The sequence below is a fragment of the Manis pentadactyla genome, chromosome 2, assembly GCF_030020395.1.
Source record: "Manis pentadactyla isolate mManPen7 chromosome 2, mManPen7.hap1, whole genome shotgun sequence".
NCBI lineage: Eukaryota > Metazoa > Chordata > Mammalia > Pholidota > Manidae > Manis > Manis pentadactyla.
In genome coordinates this window covers 200,631,019-200,655,365 of record NC_080020.1, presented here as the reverse complement: position 1 = coordinate 200,655,365, position 24,347 = coordinate 200,631,019, and the positions used below count along the sequence as shown (strand labels likewise).

Genomic DNA, 24,347 nt, shown 5'->3' with positions numbered 1-24,347 from the left:
TTTCATTCTCATTTGGAAAAACAATTGATTTTTGTGTATCAGTCTAGTTTCCTGAAACCTTACTGAACTCTAGTTCTACTAGTTTTTTTGTAGGTTCCTTAGAATTTTCTCTGTGCAAGATCTGACATCTGAAAGTAAAGATAGTTTTAGTTCTTCCTTTTCAGTCAGGGTGCTTTTTATTTTATATTATGGCTCTGGTTAGCACCCCTAATTACAGTGTTAAACAGAAGTGGTGAGAGCAAACATCCTTGTGTTGGTTCTGATATTCTTCATACCTGTCGTTTGTCATGTAAGTATGATGTTTGCTGTGGGCTTTCACAGATGCTCTTTATCAGGTGAAGAAGTACCCTTCTGTTGCTAGTTTGTTGAATGTTTTTATTGTGAAAGGATATTGGATTTTCTTGAATTATTTTTTCACCATGTAATGAAAAAGATCGTGAGGTTTTGCCTTCTATTCTATGCAGATGGCACATTCTATTGATTGATTCTCATTTGCTGAAAAATATAAAGTCTTTATGTTATTTTTAAAACTGTAGACATTTGGCAGTAGAACATATACAAGTTATTTTAACCATAGAGCAAAACTTCACCAACACAAAATTATCACTTCTTGTTGCTTAAGATAGAACAGTGTGCAAACATTTCTGTGCAAAGATACAAATGGTTCAAGACTTAATGATGTCTATTTCAGGACTGCTTTTTATTTAATAATATTTCATCCATATTTTCTTTGTCCACTCCAAAGCTAATGAGGAAAGAAATGAAGTAGCAGTGGAACTGAGAAGTTTGTGGCTGGCAAACTGCAAACTAATTAATCATTGATAGTAAATGCCAATACGGGTAATGAAAAAGGTCATTAATAAGGCTGACATCCTTATGAAAGACTCCGAAAACAATGGGTGAGGCTTCTATAAAAACAATAAATGAAAAGAGAGCTATCTCTAGCCTTACAATTAGAAGTTTCCCTTAAATTATGGCTAGAATTTAGGAGTATCACTTTGAGATGGGGTGCTCTTAATAAAGTTGTAACCTTTGTAGAACAATTCTGCTTCTGTTTATTTCTAAATTATTGAGCAATAATGTTGCTATTAATGTGAAAACTGGTTTAAGCCCAAAACAATATTTGTGCTAGGAAAATAATCTTCTGTGGGTTTTTAGCAAAACAGTTTTTTAAAAACTGGTATAGGTTTAGGAAAGACTGTATTATACTAAATATTGGGAAAATAAACTTGGCCAATATGTGAGGGACACATACTTTTGTAAAACAAAAGGACAGAATAGTACACTTCAAGTACAGGACTATCCTGGGGTTCTGAGTTTTGCTGTCTCATACATTCCACAACCAGGGCTTGGCTCCTCCAGGAGATCCATTCCTAATGCAAATTTTACCCCATCACAACAAGGGCAATTCAGAAATACATTATCAAGCTGTTTATTAAAATGACCTGATGAAACATTAACAAACATTTAAAACAAAATTTGTGAATCCCAGAGCCAGAAACAATCAAGTAATAAATTTTTGCACTTTGGAATTTCAAAACCAGTTCCCCTGCCTCCTGGCTTCCCTCTGAAAAGTCCTTCTCTCTGGGGTTATTTTCCTTCAAAAGGAAAGTTAATGTCATGGAAAACACTGATTTCAGATTTACTCAATGTAGATGATTCCAAATTTCATATGTATGTGTCTTATCTTCCTGCACCAAATAAAAATTATACAAACTTGTCCAGGATCTTAACACTTAGCTTAATTAAATATGCCAAAGGATTTTTGGCTTGATAGACAGCTTGGACCTGCACAAATTTAGGGATGTGTAAGTAATAATTGTAATATAAATCTAAGCTATAATTGTAGCACTGGTATGAAGTTTCTTTATGTTATTCTATTATGCTACCAATTGAATCAAACTGATAATTCTGTAAGTTTAAGAGTGTGCTAAAATTATAAGCTGATGTATTTTTTTAAAATCTTATGTGTTGGGCAGAAGTAAAATAGTATCAGTATTTTGTGTTTGTATGGTGCTAATTTACTTTCCAAAGTGCTGTTAGAAACAGCAATATTTAATTTGTTCGTCACAACATACCCATGAAGGAGAATGGCTTATTATTATCAGCATCCTCCTTTTTCTGGATTGGGTAAACTGAGACATAGAAAGATTAAGTTACATAGAAAGTTTGAATAACACAGTTAGGCCTCCAATCCTGGCCTCCTGTCTCCCACTAAGTTCTTTGCATGTGCTGTATAACCAGTTCTAGAACCCACTGTAGCATTCAGACTTGCATGTGGGTATCATTAGATGATAACTAGAATGTATACATTGGATGATTTAATGAGTTATCTTGAATGCTAATTGGTGTTATGCCATTTGAATGATTTCTTTTCTAGAATAAATATGGCAGAGCTTCCTGAGACAGAAGGACCAGTAGATTGGAAAGAACGATGCATAGCTCTGGAGTCCCAGCTCATGAAATTTAGAGTGCAAGCAAGCAAGATAAGAGAGCTCTTAGCAGAGAAGGTAAGATTTTCTCCCTAACCTTTGTCATCAGCTATTTGGCGCATATTTCATTTATATTAACCAGTCTCACTACTTCTGGGGGTAAACATTTAAAAAATAATGAATATAATTTATCTTTTTATTAGGGCTTTGAAGCTTTATTTGGCATATCTTTTGCCGAGTTTAGAATGGATTAAAATTAAGACGCCATTTCTTTGCAAGTACTAGTGGAATATGTAAGAATTGTGCGGATTTTATGAATGTGGAGTTCAGTCATTCCAGAGAGAAAAGCTATAATTTGTTTTATTTTACGAGAGGAGTATGATAGCATCCTAATCTACTAAATGTTTGGGAAAGTCAAGTTTAAAGTTATTATAGAAGAACATTCCCTATTGATAGTAAAATGTGTTTATACTGTGTTTGAAAGTATACACTTATTTAGGAATTTGTATTGACTATCACTAAATTATCATCTGGGCTAGAATTAAGTTTAATATAATTACATGCTTCTTTTAATAGTTCTAATCATGTGATTAAAATTTCATTTATGTCATAGGAATGTTTTGCATATGTTAAAACCCATAGATTCATTAATTTGTTCATTTATTCAACACATATTCATTGAGGGCTGATTTTGTGCCATTAACTGTTCTTAATGCTACGGTTACATCTGTGGACAAGAAAACTCAAGTTCCTATTCCACAGAACATGGATTCTAGACATGCACTGTCCAATAACGGCAGCCTCTAGCCACAGGTGGCTACTGAGTACTTGAAATGAGGTTAGTACAAATTAAGATGTGTAAAATACACACCAGATTTCACAGATTTACTATGAAAAAAGAATGTAAAATATCTCAGCAAATGATTTCATGTTAAAATAATAACTTTTTGGATATTGGATTAAATAGAAAATATTCAAATTAATTTTACCTTTTTCTCTTTACTATTTTAATATGGATACTAGAAATTTAAAATTACACATGCAACTCATTGTATTTCTATTGGACAGTGCTGTCTGAATGGATCTGAATGGATGGATAAATGATGTTAATGGTCATTCATAACTGATTGGAAGAACTTAGAGGTGGCTTCTTAAACTCTAGTGGTATGGAGACTAGTACATGTGTCACATCTCCAAAAAATATCTTAAATCTTCCTTCTGTTGCTAATGACGAATCTCTGAGCACAGAAATATTCAAAAAACTCTAATAAAACATTTCAGTTTAAACTTTCATATTTATATATATCATCTTAAATGTTTGTGCTTTAACATCGTTTAGGTGGAAAGATTACAGGGTTCTATTCACTTTGGTCAGAGAATGATCCAGTAATAGGCTCTGTGGAATAAACCCCAAAGCAATTTGTTTTATTTATTACTATTAGAGTAAAAATTATCATACAAAAAAAACAATCCCAACTTGAATATCTCCAAGTTGGGGAAGCTTATCCTAACTCAAAGGTAGTGACTCATGCTTTGTCTTTTGCTCCTCTCTATAAAAACTATTTACAGGTCGCACTCTGATTTATCTAGTATTTTCCACAGTCTCAACCACCCCATACAATGATTTTGTTACAAATTACATTGTCGTTTCTAAACCTCGCTGACACTGTCCAGGTGTTGCCTCAGCCTCTCAGCAGTTGGCCCACTATTGACCACAGCCTCTTTCTCAAAATTTTCTTGGCTCCCTTGACTTCTATACTCTCTTTATGGACTAAATAGAATTTATGCTTATTTGAGTTCCAATTAATTGACCTTTAAATTCTAAACTTTATGGCAACATTTGTTTTACTATTTTGAAGGCATGTTGCAACAAATTTCTTTATGAGTGCCCATTTAAAATTTTTTAAAAGTATTTTCTCTTCAGTAAAATTATAGTTTTTTGCTTATTAATTCATGTTATTAAACTTTATTTTTTCTTTGCCAGTGAATTAATATTGAGAGGAATATTATTTCAAAGTAGCTGTTTTACTTGTTTCTTTTTCTTCTTTATAATTTTTTTTTTTTTTGGTTTTTATTTTGTATCTGTGACTTAAATTCTTTGACAGATCTAAGAGATGGAATTATTCAGATGTGCTTTATACAGTGGAAAGTGGATAAGTATGCCAAGTTACTCATGGTTTCCCAGTAAATATATTCAACACCAAAATAGGGATAAAGCTTTTCACAGTATTTTCTGTTATATTCCATTATGAAATATTTTCCTCTGGATTAAAAATTATTTTGGTACCTACCTATGTTTCAATAAAAATACCAAATAATTATTTATTATTTGCTAAGCACTTTATAGACATGATTTATTACTTTTTTAATTTAAAAAATTTTATATTGAGATACATACAATAAAATGCATAAATCTCAGTGTACAGCTTGATGTGTATATTTATGTAACCATCACCCAGATCAAGATATCATTTATTCAGTTCTTATAACAGCCTATGAAGTAACAAATTTCATTGTACCCATTTTATTGATTAGGAAACAAATGTTTTCTATGTGCCAGGCAATTTTCTAAGTGCTTTATATATATATCAACTTTTTAACCACTGTAACAACACTATGAGGTAGATAGTAATAATATCCTTATTTACACAGGAGAAAACTTAGGCACATAAAAGCTATTTAACTTGCCTGAGTTTGTGCCAAAAAGTAAGTGTTGGAGCCAGGCTTTCTGTTTTTAGAGCCTGAATGCTCTCTAACCTAGTTTTATTACCACATTCCTTGCTTTCTATGATATGTTTACCTATTCATCTATTGTCTTCTATTCAGCCATGCAACATATAAATCCATCTCTGCTTGGAGACAGGAATCTGTGCTTGTTGGATTGTGTATGTATGCAATAATAACAGTTTACATAACATTACCTATTTTTCAAAGCAAACCCTATTGCATTGCTTCGGAAGCCAACTTGAGTCAAATATTGCATTCCAGAAGCCAGTCTAGAAACCTTTGGTTTTGGGTTAGGACCAGTCTGCCCCAAGGCTGCTCCCTAATAGTTCTCCAGACCTTCCCCCCAAATAGATGCAGGCCCAAAATGGAAGATTCTTGAGAGAATACTAATTTGATTCTTTAGTTCCTTGCCAGGAATTCTGGCCAACTTTCTTTCCTGCAACAGTTCTGGTTCTTAGTTCTGTTTTATTGGCACTGGCTGTCAGCAGCTAATACCAGGTGCCAACTGTGGTTCTTAAGCCTTTACTACAACCATTAGCTAGTTTAAAACTCAGAGTAACCCTCTGAGGTAACTATTATTAGTCCCAGTCTAAAGATGTTGACATTAAGACTGAGAGCATTTGAGTCATATGCCCAACATCACACAGCTAACAAATAGCAGAGCTGGCATTAAACCTTAGATTTTTCATATTTTTTTATGATGTAGCTAATAGAGTGTCTAGCTCATGGAAGTTACTCATTATTTTCCTATATCTTTCTAAATGGACCCATTGGTTAAATGTACAAGAAGATGACTTAAATGGAACTACTGATTAATAGGAGACATCTTTCTGAAAATTTTTAAGTTAAAATATGTGAGGTGATCTCAGAGTGTTTTTATAATTAAAGATGGATTTCAATAACATGTACTTAATATTTTTTGGAGATGACGTAGGAGAATACACGGGATTTTTTTAAGAGAACTATTTTTGCACCTATTTTTTTTTTTTCTATCACAATTTCCAAATAACTTAGAGTATTGAAGCTTGTGAAGAAAAAGGCCTTATTGAAGTCTTGGGCAAATACTGCTCTAAGTGGGAGAGGTCTTTAGAGGAATTTAAGGAATGGTGTTGGAAATATCTCTAGTATGCCAAATATAAACTCTTCAGGGAAGCTGAGATTTAAGTAGTTTTTCTACTTTACAGTATTTCTAGTTAGTTTTCTGAGTCACGGAGGGAAAGGGAAAGTTTCTTGTAAAGTTGAAGTGACTGTTGTTTCCTATGGGTTAGATTTTCAATGTTAAAGAAAGGATGAAGAATTTCCCCCCTTGGGCATCAGCATGGCCCACAAAAACTAATACTGTCTTTATGTGATAACAGCACTATAGTCTAGGATTTCTGGCCACTTGAGCTTCCTATTGTGACTATGATTCCCCTGAGGTGGTCTAGGATTCTCTCATAGAAATAAGGAGTCCCTGGACATCTTAATGCTTACTTTCATATAAACAGCTAGCACAACCCCATGATTACCCTATTTAAATTACACCTCCCCTCAGCCACTCCATTGCCTCACTTAATACTTCATAGTGCCTAATGGAAATTATACCTATACTGACAGTGAGACTTTGCATGCTAATTTAAATGTCATTTTTAGGGCCACTGACTGAGGATATTCTTTATTATAACAAAATAAATAAAAATGGCAATAGAGTCTTTCATGGGTTCTATGGGGAAAAATCATGAAGAGAGGTACTTGGTGGGGAACTGCTGTCCACACCAGTGAGTGTGAAGGTCCTGAAGTATTCTGCTTAAAGTAACCAATCTATTAAGCAAGTTTATTTGTGTGCAATACTTGGAACACTGAGGGTTTTTAAAAATTAAGGTACCATTGATATATAATCTTATCACGGTTTCACATGAGCAACATTGTGGTTTCAACATTCACCTGTATTATCAAGTCCCCTGCACCCCATTGCAGTCACTATCTATCAGCATAGTAAGATGCTATAGAGTCACTACTTGTGTTCTCCGTGCTATACTGCCTTTCCCGTGACCTACCTATATTGTGAGGAACATGGAGTATTAACTGTTATGGTGTTATGATCCAAGATCAGTCACAGACTTCCTTCTGCTCTTGCTGCGATGCTCACTCTGGCACCAGAGGGCTCTTTTGTAGGAGTAAATCAAAGCCCTAGGTTTAGAATTTGCTGCTTCATTTTGTTATTGTTTAAGTGGCCTGTTCATAAAATACTTATTTTTGCCCAAATCCTAATGTGGAGCAGCAGATCATTTTAAGTTTCTTTTCGTGACTTAGTATGGATTGGTTGTGAAATTAACCCAAGCTTTACATTATAGTCTATATGTGAAAGTGAACACTTGCATGAATATTTCCTGCATTGTTTTTTTCTTTATATTTTGCAGTTATTTTGCAGCTTGAATGATTATAAAAACAATCACTCAAAGTACTACCTTTCCTATTACCCTTATGTTTACACTGATTTTAAAGTGTTCTAAACTTTATTGGATATATTTAATGTACATTTACATCTATGCAATGTGAAGTGCTCAGTATTTATGATCTGTAATATAGAATGTGAAAATGTAGTGATTTTCTCTTATCAAAGTTTATCCTTACTTTTAAATAATTTTTTGGAATTGAAACTTTCATCCATTGATTCATGTGTTCTTTCATTCATTTATTCAACAAACATTTATTGAATTTCTGTTATGTGGTATTTAATATTCCTTCCTCAAGCATTGTTACCTAAATAAATATAACAATCAAAATCTAGGGAGAGACTGCTTAATTTATTTCCTATCCAGTGGTAGAATTCTGTTAGAATCTCCAATTCCAAATTTAGCCACTGTTGGTTATACCTCTATTGCTGTATTTCTTTCTATGATGGGTTCATGAGAACATGCAACTAAAAATTGTTGCATAAGATTCCTAAGCTGATGGCAATCAGATAATAAAAAGAAATGAAAGTCAAACTGTTACTGTTTGCAGATGACATGATATTGTACATTAAAAACCCTAAACAATCTACCCCAAAACTACTAGAACTAATAACTGAATTCAGCAAAGTTGCAGGATACAAAATTAATACTCAGAAATCTGTTGCATTCCTATATACTAATGATGAACTAGCAGAAAGAGAAATCAGGAAAACAATTCCATTCACAATTGCAGCAAAAAGAATAAAACACCTAGGAATAAACCTAGCCAAGCAGGTGAAAGACCTATACCCTGAAAACTACAAGACCCTCTTGGGAGAAATTAAAGATGACACCAATAAATGGAAATCTATCACATGCTCTTGGAGGAAGAATTAATATTGTCAAAATGACCATCCTGCCTAAAGCAATCTACAGATTCAATGCAATCCCTATCAAAATACCAACAGCATTCTTCAACAAACTAGAACAAACAGTTCTAAAATTCATATGGAACCACAAAAGACTCCAAATAACCAAAGCAATCCTGAGAAGGAAGAATAGAGCTGGGGGAGGATTATGCTCCCCAACTTTAAGCTCTACTACAAAGCCACAGTAATCAAGACAATTTGGTACTGGCACAACAGACTCATAGATTAGTGGAACTGAATAGAAAACCCAGATATAAACCCACACATATATGGCCAATTAATATATGATAAAGGAGCCATGGATATACAATGGGGAAATGACAGCCTCTCAAACAACTGGTGTTGGCAAAACTGGATGGCTACATGCAAGAGAATGAAACTGGATTATTGTCTGACTCCATCCACAAAAGTAAACTTGAAATGGATCAAAGACCTGACTGTAAGTCATGTAACTCTTAGAAGAAAACATAGGCAAAAATCTCTTGAATATAAACATGAGCAACTTTTTCCTGAACACATCTCCTTGGGCAAGGGAAACAAAAACAAAAATGAACAAATGGGATTACATCAAACTAAAAAGCTTCTGTACAGCAAAGGACACCATCAGTAGAACAAAAAGGCATCCTACAGTTTGGGAGAATATATTCATAAATGACATATTCAATAAGGGATTGACATCTAAAATATAAAAAGAGCTCACATGCCTCAACACCCAAAAAGCAAATAACCCAATTAAAAAATGGATGATATGAACAGACAGTTCTCCAAAGAAGAAATTCAGATGGCCAACAGGCACATGAAAAGAAGCCCCGTATTGCTAACTATCAGGGAAATGCAAATTAAAACCACAGTGAGATACCACCTTACACCAGTTAGTATGGCCAGCATTGAAAAGACTAAGAAAAAAAATGCTGGCAAGGATGCAGAGAAAGGGGAACCCTCCTACACTGTTGATGGGAATGTAAATTAGTTCAACCATTGTGGAAAGCAATATGGAATTCCTTGAAAAAACTGAAAATAGAAAAAACATTTGTCCCATGAATTCCACTCCTAGGAATTTTCCTGAAGAAAACAAGATCCCCGATTCAAAAAGACGTATGCACCCCCATGTTTATCACAGCACTATTTCAATAGCCAAGATACAGAAGCAACCTAAGTGTCCATCAGTAGATGAATGGATAAAGAAGATATGGTACATATATATACAATGGAATATTATTCAGCCATAAGAAGAAAACAAATCCTACCATTTCCAACAACATGGATGGAGCTAGATAGTATTATGCTCAGTGAATAAGCCAGGTGGAGAAAAACAAGTACCAAATGATTTTCCTTATTTGTGGAGTATAACAACAAAGCAAAACTGAAGGAATGAAACAGCAGCATACTCAAAGACTCCAAGAAGGGACTAGCGGTTACGAAAGGGAAGGGCTTGGGGAGGATGGGTAGGAAGGGAGGGAGAAGGGGATTAAGAGGCATTATGATTAGCATATATAATGTAGGTGGGTCACGGGAAAGGCAGTATAGCACAGAGAAGACAAGTAGTGACTGTATAGCATCTTACTACGCTGATGGACACTGACTGCAATGGGGTGTGGGAGGAGACTTGATAATACAGGTGAATGTAGTAACCACAGCGTTACTCATGTGAAACCTTCATAAGATTGTATATCAATGATACCTTAATAAAAAAAAGATTCCTAGGTTGAAAGAATAGCATATGAGGGACAGAAATAAAGACAAATGATTTCTAGCTAAGAATATTGTGGTTTCATGTATTTGGGACTGATTTTCATCTGGTTTTGTATAACTATACACTGTGTGTGGGGATTATAAAAGCAGCTGTGGTTCAACAAAAAGAGCACTAGGAAATCAGAACACGAAGACTCAAATCCCAGTTGCATCACTCTGGGTGCATAAGCCTTATATCCTCACCAGCATTTGGTGGTGGTGTGTCCTGGATTTTGGCCCATAGGTATATGCCATTTTTTTTTCATTAGCAAAATTTTAAAGATTAGCAACCTGTTTGTGGATTTCCTGTTTTTCCTGGCAACCTCAACAATATTAAAAATTGAGGTTAAGGCTCCACAAGTGCAAACATTCCCTTGAAAACATAATATAGTTATTGTAGTGGTTTCAATTGTCAGCATATTGCCAATAGTGGAAGAATGTCATGTTGTCGTGTGCCTGCCAGTTAGTTTTTTGGTGTAAGGAATATCTTAGACAGGAGATACAATACCGTCCAACAGCTTCTGTGTAGTGCCAGAATCCATAACAACTCAATAAAATGCTTTTTTTTCATTTTTTGTCTTTTTAATTGAGATGTTGATATACAGTATTATATTCATTTCAGGTATACATGATTCAACAGTTACATACATTATGAAATGTTTACCATGATAAGTGTAGTTACCAGCTGTCACCATATACAGATATTATAGTATTATTGGCTATCTTCTCTATGCCATAATTTTCATCCCTGTGACTGATTTATTTTGTAATCAGAAGTCTAAAACTCTACCCCTTCACCTATTTTGTTCCCATCCCACCCCACTCGCCTATGGCAACTACCAGACTGTTCTCTGTGTTCATAACTCTATTTTTCATTTGTTTCATCATTTGTATTTTTTTTAGATTCCACACTATAATTGAAATGATACAGAATTTTTCTTTCTCTGTCTCACTTATTTTACTTAGCATAATACCCTGTAGGTCCATCCACATTGTTGCAATTGGCAATATTTCCCTTTTTAATGGCTTAGTAATATTCCATTGCATATGTGTACCACATCTTCATTATCCATACATCTACTGATGGACACAGGTTGCTTCCATATCTTGGCTATTATAAGTAATGCAACCATAAACATAAGGGTGCACATATCTTTTTGAATTAGTGTTTTCTTCATGAAAATTCCCACAAGTGGAATTACTAGATCATGTGGTATTTCTATTTCTAATTGTTTGAGGAAACTTCATTACTGTTTTCCATAGTTTCTGTGCCAAATTACAGTTATACCAATAGTTAATGAGGGTTCCCTTTTCTCACTAATACTCATTAACTCTTATCTTTTTGATACTAGCCATTCTGACTTGTGATATCTCATTTTTATTTCATTTTTTGTATTAAAGTATTGTTGATATACAATCTTTTGTCACAGTGGTTCAGCAGTTACCCATATTATTAGCTCCTTATTGCCTCTATTGCCATCACTGTCTATCAACATGGCAAGATGTTACAGAACCATTAACTGTACTCTCTGTGCTGTATTACTGTCCCCATGACCAACCTATATTGTGATTGTGAATACTCAATAAATGCTTTAGACAACACTTGCTTATTAAATGTTTGAAATATTTTCACAAAAATTAAAGGTGATATGAGGTCCAGAGAATGCACTTGATTACATATCCAAATATTGGAAATTTCTTCCTGCAATAAATTGCCTTTAAAGAAATGCTGCTGTGTGGATAGGCAGTTATATTGCCATATATGGTGACAATGGAATGTTTTACAGTTTTGTTATCCAATGGAAATATGTGACAAATGTAATTTTAAATTTTCTAATAAACATGTTAATAAAATGAAAAAGAAACAGGTGGAATTAATTTTAATATATTTTATTTAATGCAGCTTATCCAAAATATCATTTCCATGTGAGTCATTATTAAAAAATTACTGATATTTACACTTTTTGTCCTAGACTTTCAAACAATATATGTAGAAATGAATGGAGTGTGTATTTTACACGTATACCACATCTCAATTCACATTTCAAGTGCTTTTGGACAGCACAGTTCTATTATTTCCCTCAGTCATTTTCTGAACCATTTGGAGGCAAGAAAACCAGTGTGTCTTTAAAATAATGTCCAGATGGCATGAGCCAGTACACACCATACGTCATTACTATCATCTTTCCAGGAGTCAATCCATTAAAGGTAATAGTCATACCTGAACAGTAGCCTTCTACTACTTGCTGGGGGTTATTAGACATTGTCTCTTGAGCAAGATATGCAACTGGTTTTGTATTAAATACATCTCTTCCTTGAGAATCATCTGCATTTTCTGCATAATAACTCCTGTATATTTCAGACCTGCTGCCAGCTGCATATCCAGGTAACTTCCAAATCACACTTTGATCTGCACACTTTTCAGGCTCTATACATAAGGGAATTCCTCCTTCCAGATCATGTGGCACATATTCAAGATCTCCAGATGATAGTGTGGCCTAGATAAAAGGGTTTTGATGGAGTTACTAAATCGAACAGAAGACACTTCAGTAATTTTCAAACAGAAAATGTAGTGGGACATGCAAGAAAGAACCAGTTGTAGTTGTACTTTTCAGAGACTTAGTTAAGTTTACTTCATCTGTGTCCAGGAACTATTCTTTTTAGTACTGTAGGGCTCTGCTTTGTCACAGGGTTTGGTCCAAGCCTCTTCCCTTACAGCCCACTAATGCTCATGGTTGGATTCTTCGAGGATGCAGTAAATACGGATACTTTTACTAAGAATCAAATTTTGCACTTCTGAAATTTTAAGAAATATTTTGTTAGGTGGGCGTAGATGATGGTGCTCATGGTCTTGAGTCTCACCGGTGTCGAATGTTAATTTGCCTAAACATAGTTACCAAAGCACGGTAGATGCTTCTGAGCTGCATACCCTTAAAAATTGACTCTCATGGTGGAAACAATCACTCGGGCGTTGAGAACAGTGTGCGCGGGTCAAAAGTAGCCTCCGGGCGGGTCACGGTCCCCAGCACGCGCCCTCCCCGATTGGCCACCCGGCGGCGAGGCTGCCTCCGGGTGGTGTCGAGAAGGAGGTGGGGTCGGGGCCGGGCGTGTGGTCCGTGGGGGTGGAGCCCGGCGTGCCGTGAGGTCTGCAGAACACCGACGTTTTGGACTTCTGGAATAGCAGCCAACCATAAAATGGAAAATAGCATAGACTGAGCTCTGGACTCTAGCGAGTCTAGCCAGCTCGACATAGACGGCTCTAGTGTTGAGCATACATCCGCATTCGGGGTAAAAAGAATCTAAGGTTGAATTTTACTTTATGATGTGTCTTCCTTTCAAAAGAGAAACATGAATTTTTACATTTTCTCTGTTTTTTTCTCACTTTGCAGATGCAACAGCTTGAGAGCCAGGTTATTGATGCTGAACGTCAAGCAGAAAAAGCTTTTCAACAGGTAGGGTATAATTGTAGTTAAAAATTTTTTTCTGCCACAACCAGTATAAACATTCTTTTGCTCAAACGATCCTCAAAATAGTCTTCTGCGCCCCTCTACATCTTAATCATTTTGACTGTTCATGAGCAGGATCCATAGAGAAGATGAAGAATCTAACTTTATTTTGCTCCTTAAATTTTGAAAGGATAAAAATGCTTCCATTAGGAAGTTTATTTTCTGAGAAAATTAAGTATGACTCTTATGTTAATCCTAACCATAATGAAATTTTATACATAAATATGTTCATAGCAGATTTATTTATAGTAATAAAGAGTTGGAAATGCTATGAATGCCATATTATAGGAAATGCGTAAGTGAACTATGTCCACCCTGTGAAATGTTGAACAACTATTAACAATAACTATATTAAAGGATATATCCTAATGTGGAATCAGGAAAAATATATTCATATATTTATATATAGGAAATATATGTACATGTATCAGGAAAAACATATACAAAATCTTATACTTCATATGTTAATGGATACAGGGGAGAAAAGTCAAACTTTTGATAAATCATTGATCCCTTTCCGGGCCTTTCAGCAGTGAAATGAGTGGTTTGGATCATCCCACCAGATTTAAAGTTTGTCTAATGATCCTAAATCCATACCCTCACATTTTATGAAAAGATCTCTGTCAGATTCAGTCAGGAATTTCAAAATTATTATCTCTTCCAAGAAATGTATATTAAAGCCCTTAAACTTGCTTCAAGTCCATCTTGTTTCCTTCTATGTGAGTACTACCAAATCTTGTTTTCACCTAAAAGATTTAATTATACACGGTAGATTGTTTTAGTAGTCTAACAAATTTCTAAATAGACCCAATCTAACCTAACCCCTAATTTTCTTAAATTAATTATACGTGAGAATATTTTTTAAAACATTATTATGCCAATTTCAACCACTGCAAGAATAGAGAAATTAGTGCAGTGGGCCCCCATCACTGGCTTCAACAATTAGTCAACTCATGGATAGTCTATACCTCCATCCACTTTTTCCCACCCCACCTCCACAGGGGGTTATTTTGAAACAAACCCCACATCACATAATTTTTTCACCCATGACTATTTCAGGAACTAATCCAAAAACAAAGACTTAGAAGTCATAAGTATAGTACCATCACCATACCAAAAAAAAAAATCATTGATAATTGCTTAAATCTTCAAATTTAGGTATAGGTAGAAGTTTTTGTAACAATGGTAAAGATCTATGCTGTTCTTGGTTTTTTATATTTGTTAGCTGATTGGACCAAATAGTATTATCTTCCTTGTATCTATACAAAAGCCAATAGGTAACAATAAAGTCATAAAAGGTCACTTTATTCTATGAAAGACTTATATTTATGTCACTCTTTGTCATTCTATTCCAACATCTTTGTCATTTTTTCTGTTGTGGGCCCTATGTTAATGCCCCTTCTTAGCCCCACACCTTGCAGCACACACTGGTCAGTTTCCCTGCCTCTGACTTTCCTGCCTCCCTCTGAGTCTTTCCCTTTCTGACTTTGGCCATTCCTGGGGGCATCTTTCTTTACCTCTATACCCAGGGCTCTCTCTGTATGTCTCTCTGTCCATTCTTCCTAATCTTTCCCTTCCCTTTCTTTCTCTGTTTTAATTGTTCATACAATAGGAACAAAAGAAAAAATTTGAGGATGGTTTTGCTTTGCCTTTTCTTAAATTAAAATTCTTAATTCATATAAGTGACAAATTTTTTCAGCTCTGAAAATTAAACTAAATTAAGGATTTTGATTTTCATATTCAGGGTTTTTTTTTCCTCTGCTTCACTGGATATTAATGGAACAACAACAAAAAATCTTCATTCCCAATTCAGGGGAAGCGAACCATGGCAGTTTGTAACTACTGAGGCCCAACTGCTGATCTTGATAAATTAACAAGAACAATTTCTTATTTGAACTTGTCCTTTGAGGATATCAGGTGTACAGTTACTTAATTCTGTGTGCTGCATTTTAAAGCAAAATGGTACCATGATTACTTATTTTGGACATAGTGCCTTAAATCAAGCCCTGCCTCCCCTGAAAAGAGTGAGAATGGCCAACCTTCCAAAGTTTCCACATAACTTAGCAAAATTGGTAGCTATTTCTTTTTGTCACAACACTTCACATTAACTTAGTGCCTATTTTGTCAGGTTCAGAAGGAATTTTTTTCTTTACATACTTCATAATAAATCCGAAAGTTAACAGGAAATATAAACAGCAGATGAATTCTCATACACTGATTTTATCACCTTTTTTTGGCCTTCACAAGACTAAGTGAATGTTATTAACTTAGAATAACTGAATCCTTTGCTATCTTTAACAGTTTCCATGAGACTGTAGACTATCTGCTGTTTATGTTGCTTAAATTCAGCTTGTCCTTTGTCACTGAGCCATATCCTAAGACTTAAACTGTGTTTATATTAACCAAAAAGGAATGTTTCACCACTAAAAGCTGCAGTCAGCTGAAACCAGCTCCACTCTGTAGTTTGGTTTTGTATGTTTTTCTCCTTGTTTTAATGAGTGGTGTCACCTGCCTAATTATTAAGTAATTCGGCTATGGAAAAGAAATCACATGTTTTTCTAGAGAAATCTTGACAATCTTTATACCACATGCTGTAGTACATTTTTTTATTGTTGTTATTCATAAGTTTTGAAAACAGTGTGTGCAATTCAGCCCAGAACTACTTATGAGTATTCTCGTGAAATGGAAAACAGCAAATAGCACATTTGGGAGATACTGATACACAGGGTTCCTTCTCCAGGATCTGATCAGGTGCATACTCCAATCTGTTACACAATTTATGCTAACCAAAGAGGAGTAAGTAATTTCCTCTGTAGAAGTTTGTGTTTTCATTATCTCCTTCTGGGTTCAATCGCTTGCCTGTGTTTAATTCAGACTTGGTAGAAGCTGGACTTGAAGCTCCCTCTAATATGGAGGCTAATCTGCCTTTCTGTAAAGTTGGTTTTTAGTATCCAGGTCATTTTTGATACTTCAGTGATTAACAGTCAGTCATCCTAATGTCCATGACCTTGTAATGATTTACTTCATTACAGGGAAAACTATTCAGGGCTGTTCCTTTTCACCTTTAGTGAGACTGGTTCTGGCTTCACTGCATAAATTAGGGAGCACTATGCCAAAATAACTGTGTTTAAGATATGCCTAGAATGATTAATTAATTTGCAATGAATTTAAATATCTGAAAGACAGTCTGGGATTCAAAATACTCTTATAGTTCCTTTCTTCATTCTATTTTGGCATGACCAGGTATCTTTGTGCCATTACAATGTATGTATAGAAATAGAAACTTTCAACCCCCCTCAAAAGTACAGTCACATTTTAATAATTATAGTAGGGGAACGAGGGATGATGTTAGAAATGGGAGGAAGGAAACATCAAGATAGGTAATAACAGTGGGGACAGTATTTGCAGCCTCTTCTTTCTTCAGTAGGGGCAAGAAAATTGAAACTAGCATTGCAAGTTGTCAGGGTCCCGGAGACTACCCTTAGGTTTGATGACTCACCAGAAGGACCCCCAGAACCCAGAAAAGCTGTTGTACTCATTCTTATGGTTTATTACAGTGAAAGGATATATATTAAAATCAGCAAAGGGAAAATGAACATAGGGCAGAGTCCAGGAGAAGCAAGGTAAGAGCTTCCAGTTGTCCTCTTGGAGTGGAGTTACACAGGGATGTGCTCAATTCTCTCACAAATGATGTGTGACTCTATGTACAAAGTGTTGCCAACCAGGGAAGTTCATCCAAGCCTTGGTGGCCAGAGCTTTTATTGCGAGAAGGGGCATCAGTCTTGCAGGCATGGAATGCACATGTGGCTGACCTTAGCCACTCAGTCTCCAACCCCTGCAGAAGTCAGACTCACACAGCATGGCCCAGGACCCCAGGTGAATGAACAAGAAAGGCATTCACCATAAATTGCTTTGTTAGCATTAGCTATCTGGTATAGCCCATTATCTCAGGTATATCAAGACAGCCTTCCCAGGCAGGTCATTCCTAGGGCTTTTCCAGGAGCCAGTCAAGGGCCAGTCCTTTCTTTGGAATGTCTTTTGAGCACCCCAAGTCTGCTGTGGAAACTGCACAATAGCTTAGGAACCTCAGAATCAACAAGGCTTTAGGGAAATGGCTGAGGAGTGTGCTGAGGTAGGTGGGTGCAACCAGAGGCTTTCCTGGAAGTTAAGGGGAAAGGTAGCCTAAAACTGCAAAGCATTCCTCATTGGAGAACAAAGGTACTTGCAAGAGTTCCTTTAACAACCAATCTGGATTCAAAGACATTTGTTACTGGGACAATCTCTGAGTAAAGTTCTTATGTGGTTCAGACTAAATGAATGGAAAAAGAACTAGGCTATTTTCCACGTATTTGTGGTAAGATATTTTAAAAGACTTCTTGGTTTTTCTGTAGACCTCTTATTCATTCTGATTACCAAGGAAGGCTGGTGAGTCCTGTGGAATCTCGTCCTGAATGGACCAATTGGCAAATAGGTTGTCTGTACTTTGTGATCTCTCTTCCCAAGACATGTTGCCATTTTTGCCAATATTTTTCTTCCTAGGAAAGCTGTTTATCTAAAAGTAATGGTCAAATTAAACAGTTGCACAGGGCACAAATGCATCTAAGGAGCTCTGACTGTAGAACTCATTCATAAAACTGAACATGTTTTTCAGGGAAGAAGAGTACTCCCAGATCACAGTTTTTCCTGGACTGTACACCTTTCCTAGGCAATAATAGGACAGTTTTCTGTGGCAAAACAGTGTCTCTTGGGCAGCTTGCTCCAACTTGATCAAAGGGGGCTTCCTGTAGGTGTAGGTCTGGTAATGTTTACTTATATTCTTTTTCAGTTACTTTTGTTTTTCTTGAGGTTTGTAGAAGCAGAAAATTTTCTTCCCTTCTGAGTTCTTTGGCTGGCCTAATTAAATTGACATATGACAGATTAACAGGAGAAAAACAAGTTTAATTTTGTACATACAGGAGCCCCATAAAAATATGAGAGTCAACAGAAGTGACTAAAGCAACCAGCTTTTATACCTTTTTGACAAGGAACCAATAAATTTGTAAAGAATTGACAAGACAAAAGGATTTTGGGGTAGTACGTTAGTGAAATTGCAGGGTTTGCTTATACAGCTTTCTCAGCCCTAAATTCCCTATCTGTGGTGATAAAGATGCCTTCTGCCCTCCTGGAACAAAAAGGTACTTTCACGGGATTTATTTCCTGCTTTCGGGGGGTCAGAGGAGTGTCAGAGTGTCCTTGCAAGTGCTGTTTCTCCAGTAACTTTATTTCAAAATAATCAACATGCCAAAGTGGCATATTTTGGGGTAGTCTATTCAGCTCCCTTCCAGGTTTACCATCTGCTATTCTATCCCCAGAGAACAACCATTTTGGACTTGGCCTCTGCTCTTCTTTCTCGGCTTCCACAGCTATAGAATGCCTCTGAAGAACTGGTCATACCATTTTAAGACTGACCCTTGCTATTTACCATCCAGATCTGTGTCCTGCTCTGGCTGTTCTTCATGACATCATCTCTGATACAGACCTTTGTCCCTGGTCTCTTGGTCTGCAGTTCCTGCAGAAAGCCTGCTACATCATGTTGAAAAAAAACTGTATCTTAAGATAACTTGAAACTATCATTTGGGTGGTGAAGTACATTTTTTTCTCCTAATTTTAAAAATCTACTATTTTTGTAGTTTCCAAGTATCTTGGTGGTACTTAAATAGGACACTTCTTTTGGCTTCTGAGTCGAATTTACATTTTTACAGTGAGTCCACAGATGAAACCTTGTTTTCGTGGAAGGAACAAAACTAAACACAACTAACCATAGTTAGTTCTTATATTAGTTAGAACCATAGTGTTCTCTTTCGAGAAGCCTTCATTAATCAAGTATGTTTGACCTTTAAGTAAAGATTCATTGTAATTTTTTAAGAGGTGTTTTTAACAATTTAAGAGTTTTCATCTTAACTATCTTTAATTCCTCAAATGCTTTTACATATTTTTCTTCTTTGCCCCCTCTAGTCTAAAGCATTGCTAAAACTACACTTTTAACTACTTGGAGTATATAGAATAAAAGCACTTTTTTTCTTTACTATCATTAACATCTTATGCATCCCTTCTAAGATTTCATATGCCCAAATATATTTTGCAGAAAATCTAAACAGAACCAATTCATCTTAGATATTTAAAATTAAGCACCACTCAACCCCCAGTCACACTCTTTTATCCTGCCCTATTTTTTCCCATTACCCGTATCCCCTTGTGTAAAGTACTGTATGATCTTTAAACCTTTATTATGTTTGTGATCTCTCTTACTCACAAGTATGTAATTTCTATGCAGGCAGAGATACGGGGTCTGTTTTATTCACTGATGTCTTTCCAGGCCCTGGCACTTGACAGATATTCACTGAATATTTGTTGAATTAATGAGTCAATAAACCCTCACTTAACAATACTCTCCTACCTATATCTTGATTCTTATACTTTTTTTTAATGATTCCATCATTTGAGGCTTTATGGTTCTTTTTTTTTCCTTTTCCTTTCCATTGTGTATGTGTTTCTGTTCATCTAAGTTTGACTTTTTTCCCCAAAGTGTATTATTATGTCAAGTCATCTAATCTATTTCTTATCTCACCATTCACTTTCCTTATTTTGTGTTCCTGCTTTGTTTAAAATATGAAAAAATGAGGACTGGAAACTTTCTGATGTATGCTTATATGAAATACTTTACATATTCTCATTGCTCTAGTAAACATGTACGTCACTTTATTTTTTATTTTTTTTATTTTTTTTTATTTTGGTATCATTAATCTACAATTACATGAAGGACATTATGTTTACTAGGCTCCCCCCTTCACCAAGTCCCCCCCACATCCCCGTTCACAGTCACTGTCCATCAACATAGTAAGATGCTGTAAAATCACTACTTGCCTTCTCTGTACATCACTTTATTTGAAAGCAATATTCTGAGAATCTTTTATGTACCCATATGAACCTCAAAGGTAACACCAAAAATTGTCTTCAGACTTTATAATACATCAAAACATGCTATTCAATATTTCCCTTTAAGAATCTAGTGTTCAAGTAAAAATTTTAATTTACTACTATGATAAATTAAGTACATGTGTAATTTTAGTATTTTATCCTTTGAATTAGGTACAAGTTATGGAAGAGAAATTAAAAGCAGCTAATATTCAAACCAGTGAATCAGAGACAAGGTTGTATAAAAAGTGTCAAGATCTGGAGACCTTCATACAGGAAAAAGATGACATCATTCAAAACTTGGAACTGCAACTTGAAGAGCAGGTTAGGAAGAATTTGATCATCAAAGAGTTCTAAATATGTGTGTTCATTTAGGCATAATCAGAGAGGTTAAAGAGAAACAGCCTATACTCCTGAATTTTTATCAGAAATCTTACTTATTTGGTCAACTCATAGGATTGCATCTCATTTTTTGGTGAAAGGTGCAAGTAAAATGGCGTTCACTTTAAGTCTGGGGTGATTCCAAGACAGTAGCTAAGACTAACATTGTGGGGTGTGACAATGCTTTTGGATGTAACAATGTAGTGTTTATGCTGAAAACATCTGGTTTTCAGGAGGCATTTCTGTCTGTAAAATGTTTGAAATAAATCTTTGCTTTAGATTTTTAGTGTGTTGAAAATGTTCATGGAACACTATATTTTAAATATGTTTGATGCTAATCCTTCTGCTTAGAAGTGTGTACACTATTTTTAAACCACTTTATTGAGATCAAGTATAATGTTCAGTTCATTTAAAAATTTTATTAGGAATGAAATTGCATTAGGGCTATTACTTAAGTCATCATTTAATTTAGCATCATTTAAATATGACCACTATGAAACTGTCAAATATGTTAAATTGTTGTTTATATTCACCATTTAAAACAAATTTCTCTGAGGATCAGTGTTTTCTTAGGTCAGTAGTTTTCAGCTTTACTCCACTCCCAGCCCCCACCCACTGTGATTGATATGATAGTCACATTCTCAGTAGTTTTGTGACCATAACCAGATTTTAATGTTAAATTTGAGCTGGAGTTGTTCAATCTTTAGTTTTTTCTGGATCTTTAAAGTCTAGTGTTTGAGGGGAAAACAAGCCATGCTCTGGAGAAGATTCTAATTCTCCTCTGCCTAATCTGATGGACCACTATTCTACTATTATAAACTATTTTAAACTATTATATCCAGAAATGGTTTCTTTTGTTGATAAATTCAGTGGATGGATTTCAGCATATGATCTTCCAGAGAAAGGGAACAACAGTTGTTAAACATAGTAATATTTGCCTATGCCTTTATCTGCTGGACAATTATTCTTATTTTTTACTCTGGTAATTTGAAGGTAGTGGTTTTAATTTGGAAATGGGTTTAAAGTAGATTTGCCTTTTATATTTATGATATAACATTTCCAGGCCAGTGAGCTTATTTTGGAACTGAACAAATTGCTCATGTTATTTCAGAAACAAATAAGAATACAAGAAGCTAAAATAATAGAAGAAAAAGCAGCTAAGATCAAAGAATGGGTAACACTTAAGTTAAATGAGGTATTTATTGCTATATTTTGCCTTTTCTTTACCTTTTTCTTCCTTTGAATAGATAAGTCATCAGAATCCGTGGTCATTATGAATGAAGCAAAATTCTGATCAGTTGGTGATACTACTGACTTTCGGTAAATGTGAGATAGGTAGTGTTCCTTTCAATGTCCAGTGTATTCCTATAATTAAAATATTGATAGACTCATGGTAACCAGTATAAGTACCCTCATTCTAATTACTTGGTTTTTAATTCTAATTAGTTCATTTCAAATAATTATAGAACATATGTACATATCATAAAATGAATGTGTTTAGTATCTGAGAAGTAGTTCATATGGCAAGTTAAATGCTGAAATAATTTGGCTTAAAATAATATTGCAGTAGAAAAGGCACAGGGTAAAAACATTTAAAACTCATAGTTCTGGGAAAAATCAATATTAAACTCATCATTCTTTGTGTTAATAAATTCATCTGATATTTGCTTATCATCGCTTTTGTTTTTTACTTTCTTGTAATTAGATGTTGCCATTTACTAAATATTAAAATTTATTAGTACATTTTAGAAATGTTATTCCTCTGTAAAAGAATATCATTGTGTTCTTTTAGCTGGAATTGGAGAATCAGAATCTTCGTTTAATCAACCAAAACCAAACTGAAGAGTTAAGAACAGTACAGTCAAAACTACAAGGTATGATGAGTACTTGGGCTAAGATAGCTTACTTAATTGGATTTATTTGGCTATGTAGAATTTTACTGTTGAGCACTTGAAATATTATTAGCACAACCGAGGAACTGAATTTTACATTTTGTTTCCTTTGAGTTGATTCAAATTTAAACAGCCACATGTCCATAGTAAACAGCACAGCTAGACAGGAACAAATAACCCAAAAGGGGTAATACTAATTTGAGTGTTTAATTTCAGGTATGTTTGCTTAAAAAAAAACAGTTGTGTTATTTTCTATTTTCATTTTGTATCATGGTAATAAGCAGTGACTGAAATTTTTACAGCCTGAATATTTTGAACAGAATTTTATAATATGAATAAACTGCTTGCATTTTCCAATGCTTAGGGTTACTTTCTTTCGTTTCAATTTCAAAGCCTAAGGATGGGCAGCAGAGTTAAGATTTACTTAATATGCAGTTCTGGTGATGGCTACTCAAGTGCACATTAAGCTGAAACAAGGAGGTGAATCATCAGGGTTAGTAGACCCATGACCTAAGGTAGTGGTTTCCAAATCTATTTAGCAACAGAACCCTTTTTTAAAGCAATATGTTTTTCTGTAGAATCTCAAGAGCTAACACAGGTAAAAGCAGTGTTTGGCGATGGGTCCACTGTTTTGCAGGCTTGGCCTCATCCATGCCTCTTCTTATACCTTCTGTGACATTTCTACAAAGTGCTGGGGTTTCACAATATCATTGGAAAAATACTGGCATGGTAGAAAGAACATGGGCTTTGAAGTCAACTAAAATACCTACAAGTTAATAACTGTTACATTTCTGGATTTTTTTTGTATTAGTAAAATAATAATTGTAATAGTGCTTTACTGGTTTCATGGGGGTTGTTGCTTACAAGACTTATGAAAACATTTCTGCCTGTTAATAGTTATTGCAATCATTTTGTAAAGGGAAAAACTCTTCTGCTTTCTTTTTCTCAGTACCTCTGACACCAAATGTCAGGGTTGGGGGTTGGGGGTGTTTCCCACACCAAGCAGTTAGCCAGTTCTCAGCACACACCAACTGGGTGTCCTACAAATTTAACTCAATTCTGACATTATCTACGTGGTGTTAGGATCAGATTGTACAGGTTAAGGGCTCAGTCCCACAAAACTAATCCCTCACCACTCAGACACAATCACAAGAATGGGTCATCACCCTGCTTCTGCCCAACTGGCTATAAATCAGAGGTTCCCATGACCCTCCTCAGATCTGGTTATTTGCTAGAGAGGTTCACAGAACTCAGGCAGACAGTTTACTTCCTAGCTATCAGGTTTATTACAAAAGATCTAACGCAGAACAGCCAGATGGAAGAGATCTATAGGACAAGGTATGGGAGAAGGGGCAGAGGGTCCACACTCTCTCTGAGGGTG

General features: G+C 35.2%; 2 protein-coding genes across 7 annotated transcripts in view; one reads left to right on the top strand and one right to left on the bottom strand.

Annotated features, from left to right (window-relative positions):
* PLEKHH2 (pleckstrin homology, MyTH4 and FERM domain containing H2) overlaps positions 1–24,347 on the top strand; it is a 91,605-nt gene that overhangs the window by 3,654 nt on the left and 63,604 nt on the right. For all 6 annotated transcript variants that reach the window (XR_008995856.1, XR_008995857.1, XR_008995855.1 and 3 more), the window contains exons 2-6: positions 2,381–2,510; positions 13,623–13,685; positions 20,868–21,017; positions 22,186–22,269; positions 22,867–22,948. Coding sequence is in view for 2 of the 6 variants with exons in the window: in XM_057497253.1 (XP_057353236.1) it covers positions 2,381–2,510; positions 13,623–13,685; positions 20,868–21,017; positions 22,186–22,269; positions 22,867–22,948 (509 nt within the window). In the remaining 4 variants the exon portion in view is untranslated. The remainder of the gene's footprint in view (positions 1–2,380; positions 2,511–13,622; positions 13,686–20,867; positions 21,018–22,185; positions 22,270–22,866; positions 22,949–24,347) is intronic.
* C1GALT1C1L (C1GALT1 specific chaperone 1 like) lies at positions 12,192–13,506 on the bottom strand. The gene is given in 5 exon segments (XM_036925807.2): positions 12,192–12,717; positions 12,719–12,865; positions 12,867–13,097; positions 13,099–13,163; positions 13,267–13,506. Coding segments are annotated over 5 exon segments (1,086 nt in total). The 3' UTR covers positions 12,192–12,314.